The sequence below is a fragment of the Sander vitreus genome, chromosome 12, assembly GCF_031162955.1.
Source record: "Sander vitreus isolate 19-12246 chromosome 12, sanVit1, whole genome shotgun sequence".
Taxonomy (NCBI): Eukaryota; Metazoa; Chordata; class Actinopteri; order Perciformes; family Percidae; genus Sander; species Sander vitreus.
In genome coordinates, this window is record NC_135866.1 from 21,542,080 (window position 1) to 21,559,413 (window position 17,334).

General features: G+C 40.5%; 1 protein-coding gene across 2 annotated transcripts; it reads left to right on the top strand.

The window, feature by feature from the left end:
- Positions 1-1,268: 1,268 nt before the first annotated feature.
- LOC144526865 (phospholipid phosphatase 3-like) lies at positions 1,269-16,385 on the top strand. Of its 2 annotated transcripts, none has more exons than XM_078264563.1 (6): positions 1,269-1,679; positions 8,174-8,331; positions 12,167-12,447; positions 12,587-12,644; positions 12,735-12,911; positions 14,376-16,385. In XM_078264563.1, the coding sequence occupies exons 1-6, from the start codon at positions 1,541-1,543 to the stop codon at positions 14,502-14,504; spliced, it is 942 nt and encodes a 313-aa protein (XP_078120689.1). In that variant the 5' UTR covers positions 1,269-1,540; the 3' UTR covers positions 14,505-16,385. The 2 variants fall into 2 exon arrangements, with proteins under 2 accessions (XP_078120689.1, XP_078120690.1); XM_078264564.1 differs by lacking the exon at positions 8,174-8,331 and adding an exon at positions 7,127-7,281 and having other exon boundaries at positions 1,271-1,679.
- Positions 16,386-17,334: the final 949 nt, after the last annotated feature.

Sequence of the window (17,334 nt, forward strand, 5' to 3'; positions counted from 1 at the left end):
TTTGATGACATTGTTTGTCCCTGATTGAAACAGACTGTTGGAGCAATCATAATGTATATAGTGTAGCTCATGTAGACCTACCTTTAGACCTACGGTAATTCACTCCTGAGATAGTTCATACAATTCGTCCTTTCTTATCCGCACTTCACTCTCTGTTGATACTTTGTCAAGGTGGCATATGCAGTATATGAACCTTTGAAATGTCATTACACTTTTCAGGGTTTTCATTTGTCACGGGGCACGTGTCACACAGAAAGTCCTAGTTTTCCTCGTAGTAGACTTATTTATTCATAACTTCTGTAAAGAAAAAAGAAACGGCACTCAATAAAAAATAACAACATAGATGTACATTGGTGCTTCTATTCATGGGTCTTTTTCATTGTCTGTCTGACTTTGCTTTGTTACTGCTGAGTTGAGCAACACCCAGCCCCATTAGAGGTGTGTGTGTGTGTGTGTGTGTGTGTGTCCTTTCTGTGAGCGTACCAATGTGTCTTAATGTCATGTCTATATATTTCAGTGTTTAAAGCCTACAAGTGTGCCTCTCTTCAGCCAGAGAACAGGCACCTGCTCCAACAAGACACATGTAACTCGAGACAGGAACACTGGGGAGAAAAGGCATCTACGTTAGTACATCTATGTTACTGTTACTAATCGTAGTGATGATTCACATCACTGAGAAATCCTGTGATACACTGTATCCTACACAGGCATACAGTATATACATACTGTATATTCAAAATAAAGACAGGGACGTCTAGAACATTGGTTACTTAAAGAAGCTTTTCAGTATCAAAGCACAATTAAGCAAAACGGTTTAAAAAAAATAAGATTTTTGGCACATTGTAACCGCTTATTATCTCAAAGTCTTGTAATACAATAGGGCTGGCAATGAGGCTCTGCATTATTAAAGACGAAAATCATTACATTGAATTTTAAAAGTAATAATGATGCTAATATGTTTGCTTGACATTGATGTTATTAACTTATTAGCAAATAAAGTAATGACACTTAAAACCACTGACCGAAAGCATCTTCCTCAGCTTTAAGTTACTGAGACAAACTTTGATCTGAAGCTTATAAGAAACTATAGTTTTTTCTTCATTCATTTCTTGAAAATCTATATACAGCATCAGAAGATTCTGCGTGCTACCATACATTGTACAATACTGTATCATTTGTATATATACATTATATCTTTTGAAGAAACGCCCACTATGGAGGAGCTGGAGGAGTGGCTTTCTTGGAAGGCTGTCGCAGGACTCTCTCTACCCCTAAGAACAGGAGTAACATAGTAAGGATGGTTAGAAGTTAGAAGAAAGAGTGAGAGCTGTAATTGTTAGAAGACAACTAGTGGTTCCATTTTGAAAGAGCGTATTTTCTGAATAGCAGACTAACATTAGTTTAGACTTGCATGACGACGACTCCTTAGGATCCAAGTAGAATCGCTAGGCACTTGTAGAGAGTAAAAAATAAAGGCACTGCGACAGCTTGTAACAAGATTTTGATTCCCTTTGTATTTGAACCACATAACACGTTTTAAATGCAACGCTGTTTGATATATGAGAAAACTATGGCAGCCGAGACGAGGAACGGCGGGAGTTCACTGAACAACAATAACTGCAAAGACCACAGCAGGAGAAAGTTACTGGTCGGAGTGGATCTCTTCTGCTTATTTTTAGGTAAGAGTCCCACTGCATGCTAATTACGTCATCTATAACATGTATGATATGGCTATGTATAACGTGTATGTATTACTACGAGGACTTTTGTTACTCGGCAGAGAATTTATGGTTCTTTTTTTTCTTTTTCTTTTTTACTCAATATTGTTTCATTGTAATATCATTTTTAACTTTGCAGGACTTAAAGCGTGTTCAAGATTAAATTTTTTGCTCCAGCTCATACTGTATCTTACATATGATTGTTTCCCTAACTGCTCTTGCTATAACGTTAACGTTAATTAGTATTGTACTTAGAGGACGTTTCTACTTGTATTGTCCTTATAGGTTAAGCTAGCTAAATGTTAGTTACATTTAATAAATTTACCGTTAATTGAAACTATTAAGATACTTAACATTTAAAACGAATTATCATCATTTAGTTGACCTAAATGTTTTAGCTAGCTAGTTACATCAGTTCGACAAGATGTGTTACCTAAGCAACAAGTGATTCCCCATTCCCAACTGTAGCCTACACATTTAGCTATAATAACAGCTATTAAGCTAGATATTTTCCATAAATTAGTTTAGCTAGGGGAAATATGTTTTCCTCAGCCCCCACCTTTCAAAATAATAGTGCTGTCAAAGGGGAACCTTTAATAAATAGCTCCAGAAGGGATATATTTCTTTGGTCTCGAGCCACACCTGTACTGTACCTCTGCTTTGACTCCTCATTATATTTTCCAGAATGGCTCACATTCTACACCAGCAAGAATTCTCTTGATCTCAACATCTGGCATAATATAATATGAGTGTGAGTGTGAGTGTGTGTGTGTGTGTGTGTGTGTGTGTGTGTGTGTGTGGGTGGGTGTGGAGTAATTAAGGGAAGTGGTGTTGAAAAGGTCAGACCTGAGAGAGAGAGAGAGAGAGAGAGAGAGAGAGAGAGAGAGAGAGTGAGTGAGTGAGTGAGTGAGTGTGTGCGTGCGTGCGTGCCTGCGCGCATCAGCACAGGTCCTTTGATGTTCAAAAGCTGCAGACACTGGGTTAAGGTTGTTAAATATTTTTGTTTCACTGAAGTTTAAACCCAAAAGTACTACAAAAGGTTGGCCTGTCCTTAAACCTTTGACCATTTACTAATTTCACTAATTTTCTTCTCTGTTATAACCATATGTTTCCAATGTGTTGTTCTGTGGAATGTTAGTGTGAGAACATTATTGCAAACAGCAAAGCAGTGTTCAACTATAAACAAAACTTTTGTAGCTATTGTTAAAGCAATCCCATGAAGGATCTACAGTATAAACACTCTTTCTTTCTGACAAGCTATATTTAGTTTTAGTCTAGTTTTTATCTCTATGATGGGTAAATCCCCATGATTTGCTCTGTGCATGTACATCCCCATAGTGTTTTTCTGGCTAAAGATGTGGTTTAAAGAGAGCTACCACAAAGAGGAAATGTTGGGCCAGTACTGGCAATCACCACTCCTTCATTGTCACTCACTGATTGCACTTCTAGTATTACTGTATCCAGGGATATCTCTCTCACACACATGAACTATCACCAGTCACTGTGATCCCAGTAGACCACCAGTAAAGATAACATTAGTCAGTACACTAGAGGAGAAATTCACCCTGATTCATTGGTGACTGGAACTAAATCCTGACAAATAATGCTGAGGAAAGCAATTATTTAGTGTTTTGCTTGAACCCTGGTGAGGTGATCAGGTTCAGTTTACATTAAGCTGTAGCAGGTGGCTCTCATGTTTCCCAGTTAATCGTCTTATGTTTCTGTGTACTTTTGCCCTGGTTCAGTACAAGGTAAAAGGTGGTTAATCGGCTACAATTCCACCTATATTTTTTAGGTTTGTGAACACCCTTACTTTTTTATGTTGAAGTTAACCCAAGTTACAAAAAAAACAACTTTAGTAATGTTGATGGTATCTAATACTTGTATTAATGTTGGGATAGTCTCAACACTAAAACTGAAACTGAAAGAATCTCCATTCTTGTAATTTGGTTAAATTGACCCTTTTTTGAACTAACATGAGTGTTCTCAATCAGATAGGCTGAACATCTACATTGCATTACAACATTTGAAATGAAAAAAGACAGAAAGACGAAGTGTCAGTTGATATACAGTTAGTTAAGGAAGTCAAAAAGGCTGAAGTTGAAGCACTAGTTGAAGTTCAAAAACTGAAAGGAGTTAAAGTGTCAATTGTCAGTTTTAGATAAAGTCCTGAAGGAAACAAACTGTGCTGCCCAGTTAGAACAGGCAATACGGGCCTCAAAATAGTTTTTGAGTAAAGTATCTTAAGTTAAGAAGTTTATCAGACAGTTAAACATGGCTCGGGGACATTAGCAAAGCCTTCATTTAAGTAATAGTCAAACATGGTTGTATAGACATTTTAATTGCTCACACTTTACAACTAACCAAACACCAAAAGAAAAACAGACTTGGCCTAGCCTACATTCTATTGCATGTTGGTAAATTAGAAGACAGCAGGCCACAATGATATCTGCTTAAATTGAGTTACCCTTAACATAAATTAATCCTACATTTACAGTATGTGCATTTTCCCCAGGTACTACTGAATGATGTCTGCAATAATGTCTGCTATATGTATGTGCATACAGGTCATGTGTGTATAAATGTGTGCATATACTCTGTGTTTCTATGTGCATACATGTATTGTCAGAATTTCTTTTTTGTTTTTGTGTGTGTGTAATTGGGGGCTGTGGGTAAAGAGGAGGACCAGATATGTAAACTGCCTTGTGTATAATACCTACTCTTCCTTAGAAATGTGAATAATAAATGGAGTGAAAAACACAAGAACAGCAGAAGTTATAGCCACTAGCAATTCAATGCTAATGCGCTTTTATTTAACCCAAGCAGGTATACCCGGTTTCACTTCCGCAGTGGAACTATGAACTAATTTTTTCAGCAGGCCTGACAGACAGACAGACAGACAGACAGGGGGCAGGTTGTGTGGGGGCTGCTGTGAGTAAAAACAACTGCATCTGTGTATACACCCCAAATACCTCAGACATGTATACATTTCTACGCCAGACAGTGAACGATCCCTGCAAGTGGAAAATGTGCGTCTGTTTATTTTAATAGTCACACTTGGTGTTTTGGCGAATGCCTCCAAAATATGGTGGGGATTTAATTCAGCGTGAGGATTATACATTGGTTCTAGTTTCCACAAACTGCAGCTACATGGAGCTGCCTGTGCTGAACTGGGGGAAAAGTCAAACGTGCAAGCGTAGGAAATTCTAACAAGTGTGTCTTAATGATACGTTTTCTCTAAATTTTGATGTGAGACGGCGCTCCGTGATGTGCTGAAAAAGCCATTATTTTTTACAGCGTTTGCTTATTTTCAGTTGGGGGTCCCCAGTTGATTGTAAAGCAAACTGCTTTAGGGTAAAACCGAATAGAAGACACCTGATGTTTAGCATTAGCAACTGAAAACTTGGGGGGGGATGTCTCCCTCCAGCTCTAAATTTCACTTTGTTTGTTTCTGTTGTCTTTGGGCTGATGTTGAGCTAATGCAGAAGACATACCCACGCCTGTGCTGACTGGTGTTGTTGTTGGCAGGACAGGGACACCCTCCCCCTCCTCCTTGCCCCCTGGCTGTTAGAAGCGGGAAAGCAGGAAGAGGGTAGGAGGGGGAAATCCTAACATGCTGTACTCAGTGCTGATGCTGCACTGTTAAGACGGATGGAAGGGGTCAAAGGACTGAGCGGAGAAGAAAGCCCTGCTGAGTGTCTGGAAAACAGGACTTGACTGTCTTGTTGTGGTTGTGTTTTTCTTCTTTTTAATCAGCTGTTTGAAGCACTTGACCAGTGCAGGTTGTGGGCACTTTATTTCATCAATGCATTTGCCACCTCTGTCTCTTTCCATCAATCTCTGCCTCTGGCCTTGTCAGGTCTGTGAGTGTGTTTAAAGGCAGGGGTCAATACTAGTTATCACATCCAGCACTTTCAGCTGTGTATGCCTTTTCTTAAAAGATACATATCAGCAGTTTGGGAAGTCCTGTGTGGTTCTGTTCATGGCCAGGCTAAGCAAGCTGAAGGGATCAGACATTAAAGATTCAGGGTACTATAAAGTACCGTATATTTTTACAGTTACAGAACTCAGAGACATACCACCCTGCTCTTTCTCTTGCCACCAGACTTGCTCTGGAGCCGATTGTAGCTGTATTGTAGGTATTTGTTTGAAGAAGGAGAATGAAAACAAGAAAGTTAATAATGTGAATCCTGCTGAATGTGGAGGGAATGCCAGCATCCTGGAGTTCCCATCAGGCAGCAGCGCTCTGTCTGTAACCTGAGCTCAACCCAGCTGGACCTTCAAAGGCCAAAGTCGTGTGTGTGTGTGTGTGTGTGTGTGTGTGTGTGTGTGTGTGTGTGTGTGTGTGTGTGTGTGTGTGTGTGTGTGTGTGTGTGAGAGAGAGAGAGAGTGTGTGAGAGAGTGTGTGATGGGCTCAGCAAGTGAAGCGTGTGTTGACATTTGGTTTCAGAAATCACGCCCCCCTCACCGCAACTATCCTGCCTTTGCAGCTCTCAGCACTGACCTCTACACCCCGGTGCTTTTGAGACCGAGAGCCAGACGGAGAGAGCGTGTGAGAAAGTGAACGCTGATGTTTGTTATCCTTTGTATCGGCAGATCGCAGAATTATTCAAAAAGTGACTTGTAAGCTCCACCATCAGTTAAATGCTGCTTTTGAAGTGACTTTTGAAAGTGTGTTTTCCAAATTCTGTCAGAGATGTGAAGCCTCTCCTGGGTATTGTGTCCAAACTCAAATTTCAAAGTCCTGCATTGAAGCCTTTGGTAAATGCGAAAATAAGCTGTCTTTTTTGGCTTGCATCTCAGTAACACCCACTCTTGTTTGTTGACAGGAGATAAATAAGATCTTTTTGCCACTTTACGTGGCAAAAAGACACTAAATTGATCGGACGCAGACACCCCCCAAGGCATCTTAAAGTGGGCCTTTTTAAGTGCACTTGAAAACCCCAGCAGGAAAGGAGGGATGGCTCTGATACTGTTTGTGTTTTTTTGTTTTTTTCTTGTCAACAGAAATGGTCTCTCTCTTAAGAGCCTGACACATCCAATCCTTTTAGTGCTAACTCACCTATTTAAGATCAGTTGATGCTATTTTAAGCATAAAAGGTTCACTTAAGTCTAAAACAACAATGTTGCTTTGATTTTGGCATTAATTCCAACACATTTCATTTAGTTTATTTTGGCTCATTTTCTCATGACCGCATCAGTGTCAGTTTTTTGAAAACAGAATGACATAGATAACTTGTATACATGTCTGCTGGGAGTTTTTTTTTTTTTTTTTAAATGTCTGAGATGTATGTGTCTTTGTGTTCTTTTCTATTAGTCTTCCTGTTGATATAATGTCTATTGATGCAGCTGTCCACTATGGTTTAAAGAGCTGTCTGACCTCTGCTCCTGTGTATCCAACCATACAGTGTTGCTTGTTGCCGTGTTTTTGCACAAATCTCCCTTCCCGCCTTACCAGAGGGGATTCTTCTGCAATGACAACAGCATCAGGCTGACCTATAAAGGCAGCACGGTGTCCACCACCGTGCTCTCAGCCGTGGGCGTCACTGTGCCCGTGGTCTCAGTAAGTCCTGCTGTGGTACTGCAAGAGAAAGAGAGAGCATATGTTGGGACACTCTCGGTTCATCCAATGGTTGGCTTGTGACAGCTACAAAAAAAACATGATTGGTTCGACAGGCTTTGACTCCCACTCAGTGGTTTTGTGTTGTACTTTGTTAGCTGCAAATCAAGTATATATGCATTACTGCCAACCATTTTCCAAAGCTACTGTGTATTATCATAAACTTTCAGATTGATTTCCTTGTGGCAGCCATTGCTTCCCATTCATTTCACTACTGTAACAAAATGGTTTCATTGTTGAAGTAATTTATTAAGTAAAAATACCAAAGATTCGATGAGTTTGAAAGTTTACTCTTGACCTTAAAAAGAGTAATTCTCAACTACCGATTATTTTCTCAAATAATCGTTTATTCTGTCAGTCCAAAACCTGGAGGTTTTTAATGTACAACCATAGAAGACTCATAGAATTAGTTAACAGTCACATTCATGTATTGTGTATTTTAGGTTCCTTTAATTCCAAATGTCTGCCACTCATTGTCATTCACCAATGGCAGCCTGAAGAAATAGTCTAAAAAAAAAACGTGTGCTTTGGAAAATGGCCAGCAGTAAAACAATAAGAAACAAACAGATATGGCCCTCTGAGACATCAGGTCTGCTCAAAAGCCCCACTAAAACTGAATGTTGAACAAAGCTGGAATCATTATTTCTTGATTAGTCACAGTTAACAGCCACAGAATGGACTGAGCCTGTCTCAGATGTTCCCTTGTTGCGTCTTGCTGGTACCTGCGACCTCAGTAATTTGCGTGTCAATTAACCCAGCACCTCCATCTCTCTCTCCCTCACCCATCCCCACCCCCTCCTTTCTCTCTGTGCCGCTCACTGCTTCTTCACACTAGCCGGCCTGCCTTTCTTGGTCATTGAGACCAGCGCTGTTCAGCCTTACCGTAGAGGGTTTTACTGCGATGATGAGTCCATCAAGTACCCGGCCAAAAACGGAGACACCATTAGCGACGGTGTGCTTAGTGCGGCTGGCATTCTTATCACCATCCTCTCTGTAAGTCACCTCACTCTGATCACTAATGTCATCATCACTCTTTATGTTTCAGCAGCTTTCACCATTACTAGCAGCACCCACTGACTCCTTATACCAGATACTGACCACAATTTCTCATCCTCAGTGCATTGTAGTATTTCACAATATGCCCAGTAGGAGTTATAATTAGTTAATGATAACATTTCCAACAATATATAATAATATGGTAATCATATAGAGATTTTAAACTGCAATTACAACACGTTTTCTCCAACCAAACCATGCACATTCCGACTGACATCATGTTTAGAGAAATGCACTTGTGCACACTCCATCAGAGTCCTCCTGATCCTACATGACTACTGAAACGACCACTCCCCATACCTGTGCTATCTGTCCCTCTGATTGGCTACACCACATTCCAGATAAAAAGCAGTCAACATTTGTTCAAGGCTTTTCTCCTCCGGGGCTTAAGATGACTCAGTTGATTAAAGCACTTTAGCGAGCGAGCAAGTGTTAATTTGTTGCGATCTCCTGGGAGAAAACAGTGAGGATGTATCCAAGAGCTGCACACTAAACTGTCATCCTAGAATTCTAGAATTCAATTTCATTATTCTCCATTTGCCACTTCTCAGAGGTACGCTTAAAACTGCCGAACTGTCGATTCTTCTGCCATGGTTTTCAGACATGCTTTCCATTTTGAGGAATGCATCTGTCTGCACGCCTTTGTAATGGCGAGCATTTTGGTTAGACTTTACACACATAACTGCGACCCAAAGCATTGTTTGGGCCTTTGTTGTTTCCCCCACTTGTGCATCTAAGTACATGATTGGCCTTTGAGCTCTCTCAAAACACTTCTGAATTCACAGTAGTACTGTGGCTCAAAAATCCAGTGTAAATACTGACATGCACAGTTCACTATGCATTTCTACAAAAGTAGTGTAGCAAAACATAACACAACCCTACATCCTGAAGGCCGTACCCAAACCCACCCATATCCACACCTAAGAAATAAAAAACGAATACATAATACACAACGAAGGAGGAGAAAAAAACATTACTGCAGGAGTCTTAGATGGTAAGTTTAAAACTACAAGTTGGGGCCCATGTGCCCATTGTCATGTCTGTAGTGAAATATCATGCTATTGTCATTGAGGCAACGGCAAAGAGGCCATTTAAAAAGTGTCTAGATTTGTTTCTATCTGTTATGTTTTCATTTATTATGTCATTTGAATTGACCATTGGACTGTAACACCTTAAGCAACCACTCTAAACAACTTAGCAACCATCTACTAAAACTTTAGAAATCACCCCGAAATCCATAGCATCCATGTAGCAACCACCTGTAAACACATTGGAAACAACTGCAAAATCCCCAGCAGCAACTTAGCAAACAACTAGCTACCACATAGGAAACGCACCTTAGATGTCTATTTAGCAACTATGCGCTAGACATCTAACAACACCTAGCAATGTCTCAACAGCTACTAACACATTAGCGACCACATTGAAAATACCAAGTGATTGGTAATGTGTTAACAATGTGCTAGCGTGCGCCCCATGTAGGCTGAGTCCTGCAGCGGCCCGGGTTCAAATCCGGCCTGTGGCCCTTTGCTGCGTGTCATCCCCCATCTCTCTCCCCCTTTCATGTCTATCCACTGTCACTATAATAAATGGAAAAGCCCCCAAAAAATATCTTTAAAAAAAACAAAAAACAATGGGCTAGCAAAAACTGATTCCTGGGACATGCACTTAGCAGCAGGCACACTTGAAAAATCTTCAGAAACCTTCTAGTTGCTCCGTGGTGTTACTTAGCACTGCCATAGCATGTGCAGTTGTCACCTGGCAGACCCACAGTGGGAAGGTGCCTTGCCACATGGCATGGCCGGTCTCTCCCTGTAGCCACTAGTGCCCTCCTCCTGGAGAGCAGACTACTATACGGGCTCTGGGCCACAGGGGTTTTCATGGTGAGAAGGAGTTCTGGCCCTGTGTAATTATGGTTGACGCAATGGTTGTTTGGTTAAATACTGTAATTGGTGGGGTGGAATTGTGGTGAAGGCCCAAAACAAGAAGACTTTGCCAGATATCTCATTTTCCCCTTGCAAAATATGACTTTACAATCCATCTCCCCCCTGGAGCGTTCTGGCCAGCATTTGTGTTTTCTGAACCAGAAAACACCAACATTAGGTCATTTAGTTCTTCGTTTCTCACTGACTAGAGCTGAGAAACACAAAAGGCCACATCCTTTATAATTTATGCAGATATTTTTTATTTTTTTTAGAAGGAATGAAAACACCATGGTGTCATTTTGGAAATACAAGACGTTTAACATAAGCCACAAATCAGCGTCTTTCACCCATGATTATCTCTTGAGGTCTCAGTGTAACAGCTACGTATCCTCCAATGCTAATTTATTTATTCATTCACATAGTTAAATCTTTCTCACAAGGGGAACCAGATGTGTCCGTCCCCCCGTCCCCCCCCCCTTCCCTTTTTCCCATGAAAACAGCTGGGCTTTATTGAGCTGGCTCTAAAGGCCTGGATGGTGGAAAACAACAGACTCTATCAGCTTGTTAAATCTTCGTGAGGGCTATCCCTCTGCAGAGAGTGTTTCCCAGAAGGAGACTTATTTCTGCGCCCCTCAGAAGAATGTCTGATGAAACCGAGATACTAACATGAAAATGGCCAGACTTCCCGTGTGAAATCGGAGCCGTTTCAGAGAGGCAGCTGGAGAGGTGAAAAACAAACGTGCCCCCGACGTGCGCCTGGTGGAGTCTGGCCACCAAAATCAGACACGTCGCCTAGCTCAGCATTTCTGCTGATTAGAACCAGCGGTGCCTCCACTCACTCCACTCCTCATCCCTCTTCTCATCTTCCTCTTTTTTTCTCTTCCTCTCCTCTACTCTTTTAGCTTTCTATCATCCCCTCCTCTCACTCTGCCCTCCATCCCTCCACTTTTCTCCCTGGAACGCCCTCCACACTCTCGTTCTGACTCCTCTTCCACACTTTCATTTGTGAGCTGCTGGATGACAACAGGGGATGAGGGGGTTGGGAAGGCGTTTTTGAGCTGGAACAGCTGTTGTGAGTTATGGCTATCCACCTCCCCCTGAGTGCGCCTTACACGTCAATCGTCGGTTTTAGACGGTGGTTTATTTACACACTTACATAAAACTATACATGGCGGACAGTTTGAGTTGCCTCCCACGTCGCCCCACTGTTTTCTCTCAGAAGTAGAATGGCACAGGTAAACACATTCAACTATAAAGTAGCCCTTTTCAAACCACTTCAGCAGAAATCACTGTATTCTGTTTAAGCTGTCATAATAACATCTTGATCCTGAAAAAAAGTTATTTTAGTCACATACATCACTTGAGTTCTCTATAGCCCGGTCCCAAATGTCCACCCTTACCCGAATCACAAGCTTTGATGCACATTTCCAGTAAGTCCACAACAGCTCAGTGCTGTCCCTCTGTGAAATTTGGCAAGCACAATGTAGTGTCCTAATGCTAAAAATGGTGATGACGGTGGATGTCAAAAACCCTTACAAGAACAAAAATGTATTAGGCTATTATTATATTCAGATAATGAGTAACAACTGCTCAATTGAGTATTAAATTACATTCGAAATATGAGCATCACACATGGCTGGCCAAGCAAATTCTTCTGTCCAAGTAACATAATTGAATAGTGCTGTCCCATTCCTCATAAAATGTTTTGGCTCTCCTGCACTCACACATTTTCACGGATAACTCAGGAGATATGAATGAAGTGCTTAGGAATTAGGGTGGACATTGAGACTGGGACTGTGTTAAAATCATGATATCCGCTGACGTCACCATCACTTCTGTGCCTTCAGATCATCATTGGGGAGAGCTACAGGATCTACTTTCTAAATGAGGGATCCAAGTCTTTTGTAGGGAACCCCTACATATCTGCTCTCTACAAGCAGGTGGGCGTGTTCATCTTCGGCTGCGCCATCAGCCAGTCTTTCACTGACATTGCCAAAGTGTCAGTGGGCCGAATGCGCCCTCACTTCCTCGATGTGTGCAAACCTGACTTCTCCACTATCAACTGCTCCCTGGGCTACATCACTGACTACCAGTGTCAGGGGCCAGAGAGCAAAGTTCAGGAGGCCAGGTATTAATGATAAATTGAGAGAACAATATATTTAAATGTTTTACCTTAAAAATGTATATATTGCATAAAGTTTACATACTGTATGTATTGTACATATTCTAAGCTGTGGTATAATATGATTGTCCTCTATCCTTCTCAGGAAGTCTTTTTTCTCTGGACATGCATCATTCTCCATGTACACCATGCTTTACCTGGTGGTGAGTTACTGAATAGTTTTTAAACACACATTCATCCGGTAGAAAACACTTTCTATCTATATCACCGTTATAATTGCTTCTCTTTTACAGTTTTACCTGCAGTCTCGTTTCACTTGGCAAGGAGCTCGCATGCTGCGCCCTCTGACCCAGTTCACCCTCATCATGATGTCTTTCTACACCGGCCTGTCCCGTGTCTCTGATCACAAGCACCACCCAACTGATGTCCTGGCAGGTTTTGTGCAGGGAGCCCTGGTGGCCTACTGCATAGTGAGTGGTTCTACATTATGTTGTGATATTGTAATCTTCTATATTGGATTAGATCATATGGCCTTAAAGGTCCAATATGTAATATTGACAGCTAGTGTTTAAAATAGTTACTGCATTACAAATTCAAAATACTGGAGAGAGTCGTCTCCCCCGCCCCCTCCTGCCCAGACTCGAAGTTCACGTTGGTTGCCAGGCTGAGACCGCAGCATCCAACAATGTTAGACAGCGGAATAGCTAACATTAGATGCTGGCTATATATATTGAAATAAAATTGTCATAAAAGCCCATGCTCACACGGAGCTTTGTACCCAACTGACAGGCACACGTTTTCGTCTTAGAATTACAGTAGGAACCGCTAAAAACCCGACAACCTCGTCGTCCTCTCCACACGCCAGGATAGGAACTACTAAAAATAAAACCTTGCCGTCCTATTCCACCCGACTGAACACACTTCGTTGGCTTAGAATTGCGGCAACAATTGCTAAAAACACTGCAAACTCACGGTCCTCTCTTTCCGATTCACAGCCTCCCATATCTTGCCTTAAAATAACTCACCATTGTACATGTTGTAAACAGCTGTGGATTGCTTCCGTGGTAACGTTAGCAGTTAGCAGGGTTAGCATAGCGTTGTTAGCCAGGATCAGTCGGGATCACTTTACTGGCTGTGTCTCAATTGTTTTTGCGATTAACCAACTCGGGTACTCTAGCTATGTAAGTACACAAATGTTTAAATTACATAAAATGCCGGCCTGGCTGTCAAACTTGGCAGTTTATAACAACATACAGGCCAAAACATAAACATAAATTCCGTCACGGAACGTAAATTTCAAAAATAAAAAATACTGATATTAGCATTGTTGTCAAAAAAGATAGTTTTTCAGCTTAACATGTTTCCTTAATATCTGATGAGGCATTGGTCATTTTTGGATTTATTACAGTACATATATTACATATTGGACCTTTAACTATAAATTAATTTCATAACATGTTATTTATGACTTTCCAGTTAAATAATGATAATGATTATAACTTCATTTATGTAGCCTTTTTTCTTGTAAACACCGTTTACTAATTATATTGTAGAGAGTGTGCATTTAAATGGAAACAGAAGGGGGCCTAATACAGAACCTTGAAGAACTCTGTTAAAGGGAAAGAAAATGGCATTACATTGGATAACAGAAAATTGGAAGAAAAGGGCACAGGGGCAATTATTTTTAAATGTAGCCACTTCGATATTCAAGGCAATGCACTTAAGTAGTGTAAGGAGGCTACAATCCACCAAAAGATATATCTGGTATTATATGTGTAGTCTACTGTTCATAATGTTGTGTATCTTGCATATGTACCTCCCCTCCAAGACAAATATTTCTGCATTATTATAGTTCTTGATAACAGATTCAGATTTTAAATCTGCCACTTTGCAATGATTTAGATGTTCAAGGTCGTTTTCTATTCCCTCTACAGGTATTCTTTGTCTCTGATTTGTTCAAGCCCAAAGGCAGACGCTCTACACTTTCGCCAACCCCAGTGAAGAAAGATCTAGTTCCTCCAGCAGACAACAGAGAGCGGAGTAACCATCTCATAATGGCATAGAGAAGACTTGACAGTCTGACTGTACATAACCCTGACCGGTGACTTTTTTTTAAGTCACTGCTACAGCCACTGGTCAATACTGGATACAAATAAACAACAATCCCAACAATCTGGATAATGGAGACAAACTATGGAATCTTGAGCGTCTCATAGGATGAGAGAAAGAGGCTATGGAAAACTGTCAACCAAGTTTTGCTTTCTCAATGGAAATGTTCATCTTTTTCCTCAGTCTCACCAGACATTTTAATGTGGAAAAGAGAGAGGAGGATGGGGATATTTGTACCTCTTCTGTTATGAAGATTATTTGAGATTCTCCTCTGTCAAGGCTTTTCCATGAACATAAGTCTGAAATGAAACAAAATTGAGAAATGGCAGCTGTAATCAAAGCTGTGTGTGGCTTTTGTGCCTTCTCCCCTCAGCTGCATTCAGCATGGGCGCTACTATTATAGTCCTTGCCACTCACTCACTGTGTGACTCATACAAACAAATCATGACAAAAAAACAAATTCCTTGATTTCATGAAGGATGTTGTTTTTGTTTGGTTTTATTACAAACATAAGCATTGTATGTGTGATTTGTAGCACTATTTTAGCGAAACTCAGTCCTGTTTGTATCCACTTGAATTACCTAAAGTGAAGCTTTTGGAAAGCTTTGTAAGACTTTGTAAGCTTTGTTATGTCCATAATGCTGTGTTCCTTAGAAGGTGCACATAACTTACACTAGGTGGAAAGTACAGTGAGAACGTATTTGTTGGATGTGGGCCTCTTTCTGCTGGCTAGGACGAGCCCCCACTGAGCCATTTAATGAAATGACGTGTGTGTGTGTGTGTGTGTGTGTGTGTGTGTGTGTGTGTGTGTGTGTGTGTGTGTGTGTCCTTTCTGTGAGCGTACCAATGTGTCTTAATGTCATGTCTATATATTTCAGTGTTTAAAGCCTACAAGTGTGCCTCTCTTCAGCCAGAGAACAGGCACCTGCTCCAACAAGACACATGTAACTCGAGACAGGAACACTGGGGAGAAAAGGCATCTACGTTAGTACATCTATGTTACTGTTACTAATCGTAGTGATGATTCACATCACTGAGAAATCCTGTGATACACTGTATCCTACACAGGCATACAGTATATACATACTGTATATTCAAAATAAAGACAGGGACGTCTAGAACATTGGTTACTTAAAGTAGCTTTTCAGTATCAAAGCACAATTAAGCAAAACGGTTTAAAAAAAATAAGATTTTTGGCACATTGTAACCGCTTATTATCTCAAAGTCTTGTAATACAATAGGGCTGGCAATGAGGCTCTGCATTATTAAAGACGAAAATCATTACATTGAATTTTAAAAGTAATAATGATGCTAATATGTTTGCTTGACATTGATGTTATTAACTTTTTAGCAAATAAAGTAATGACACTTAAAACCACTGACCGAAAGCATCTTCCTCAGCTTTAAGTTACTGAGACAAACTTTGATCTGAAGCTTATAAGAAACTATAGTTTTTTCTTAATTTCTTGAAAATCTATATACAGCATCAGAAGATTCTGCGTGCTACCATACATTGTACAATACTGTATCATTTGTATATATACATTATATCTTTTGAAGAAACGCCCACTATGACTTGTGTGTCGAGACCTGTGTAAATGTAAAACATGCTGCTTTAAAGAGGCAAAGCTTGGCAGATTGCATCCAGTAACGTTGACAACTTGTGAAAATTATGTTTTATGAAAATCAAAGCTCTCAAGGCAGACGGCTTCAGTCCATGTTTGTTTAAAAAGAATGCCTTTCAATATTTTTGTAATGTGAAATTTTGTACAATGAAACTGTAAAATGTATCAAAGATAAATTGTCTTTAATTAAACAAAAAATGAAGAGCAGCATACTGTGATGTTTATTTCACTCTTTGTGTCATACATGACTGTTGTACTATGATTTAGTAGCTGGTTTAACTGTGCGTGTGATGGCGAGATCTGGGCGTGGGGCAATGGTAGACTTCCCTGCTCGGCTTCCTGTGGGGAAATAGTGTACATTCCAGGCTTTAATCCCCCTCCCTAATGGCTCTCTGAAATAATATAGACTCCATACAGAAAGCATGCCAGCGTGGCAAAGTAATTTCACATATAAGAATGCTTAGAAGAAATGTAATTTGCCATTAGTGTCTTGTATTATCCTCCTGCTTGGTCTCTACAAAAACCTGAATAAACCATATATACATACATACAGTATAGATAGACCATCTACAGGCTGTACCATGTAAGGTTATTGCATGTGTCAGCATATCATGAGCTTGGTTTAGGGCCATAGTGTTCACATGGTATCTTGAGCTGATTGATTTTACTGTAGATCAGGCACAGTGCCCAGAAGGAGATTAGAGTTGATTAGTTTAATAAACTGCAAAATCTGTTATGTTTTTATTACCATGCCAGGGGTGATACTTATTGTACAGCAGCTGTCTTTTGTTATACTACTAAATTACTGTTTCCAATGTCTTAATTGGTCACAAGACTACACCTACAGAGCTGTGGTAGAGTTTAGTTTTTTCACTACTTTGGTCCAAACTCCAAAGCTCCAAACCTGCTGTGACTCTGAGGACCCCCTAGGGGTTGTGGACTCCCTGTTGAAGATCTCTGCTCTAAACCAAACATGGAGCCTGTTCGATCCAAGTATCTAAGTAAACACACTCCTCTGCTACCAAACATGGCAGTGCCTTTAAATCCATGAGTGTTGCCCTCTCTCTTCAACTAATGTACACATCCAGTGCCAAAAGCTTGACATAATGTTTATCTTTTGTGAACCAGCTCTGACCCACTCCATTAAACCATCCGTGGT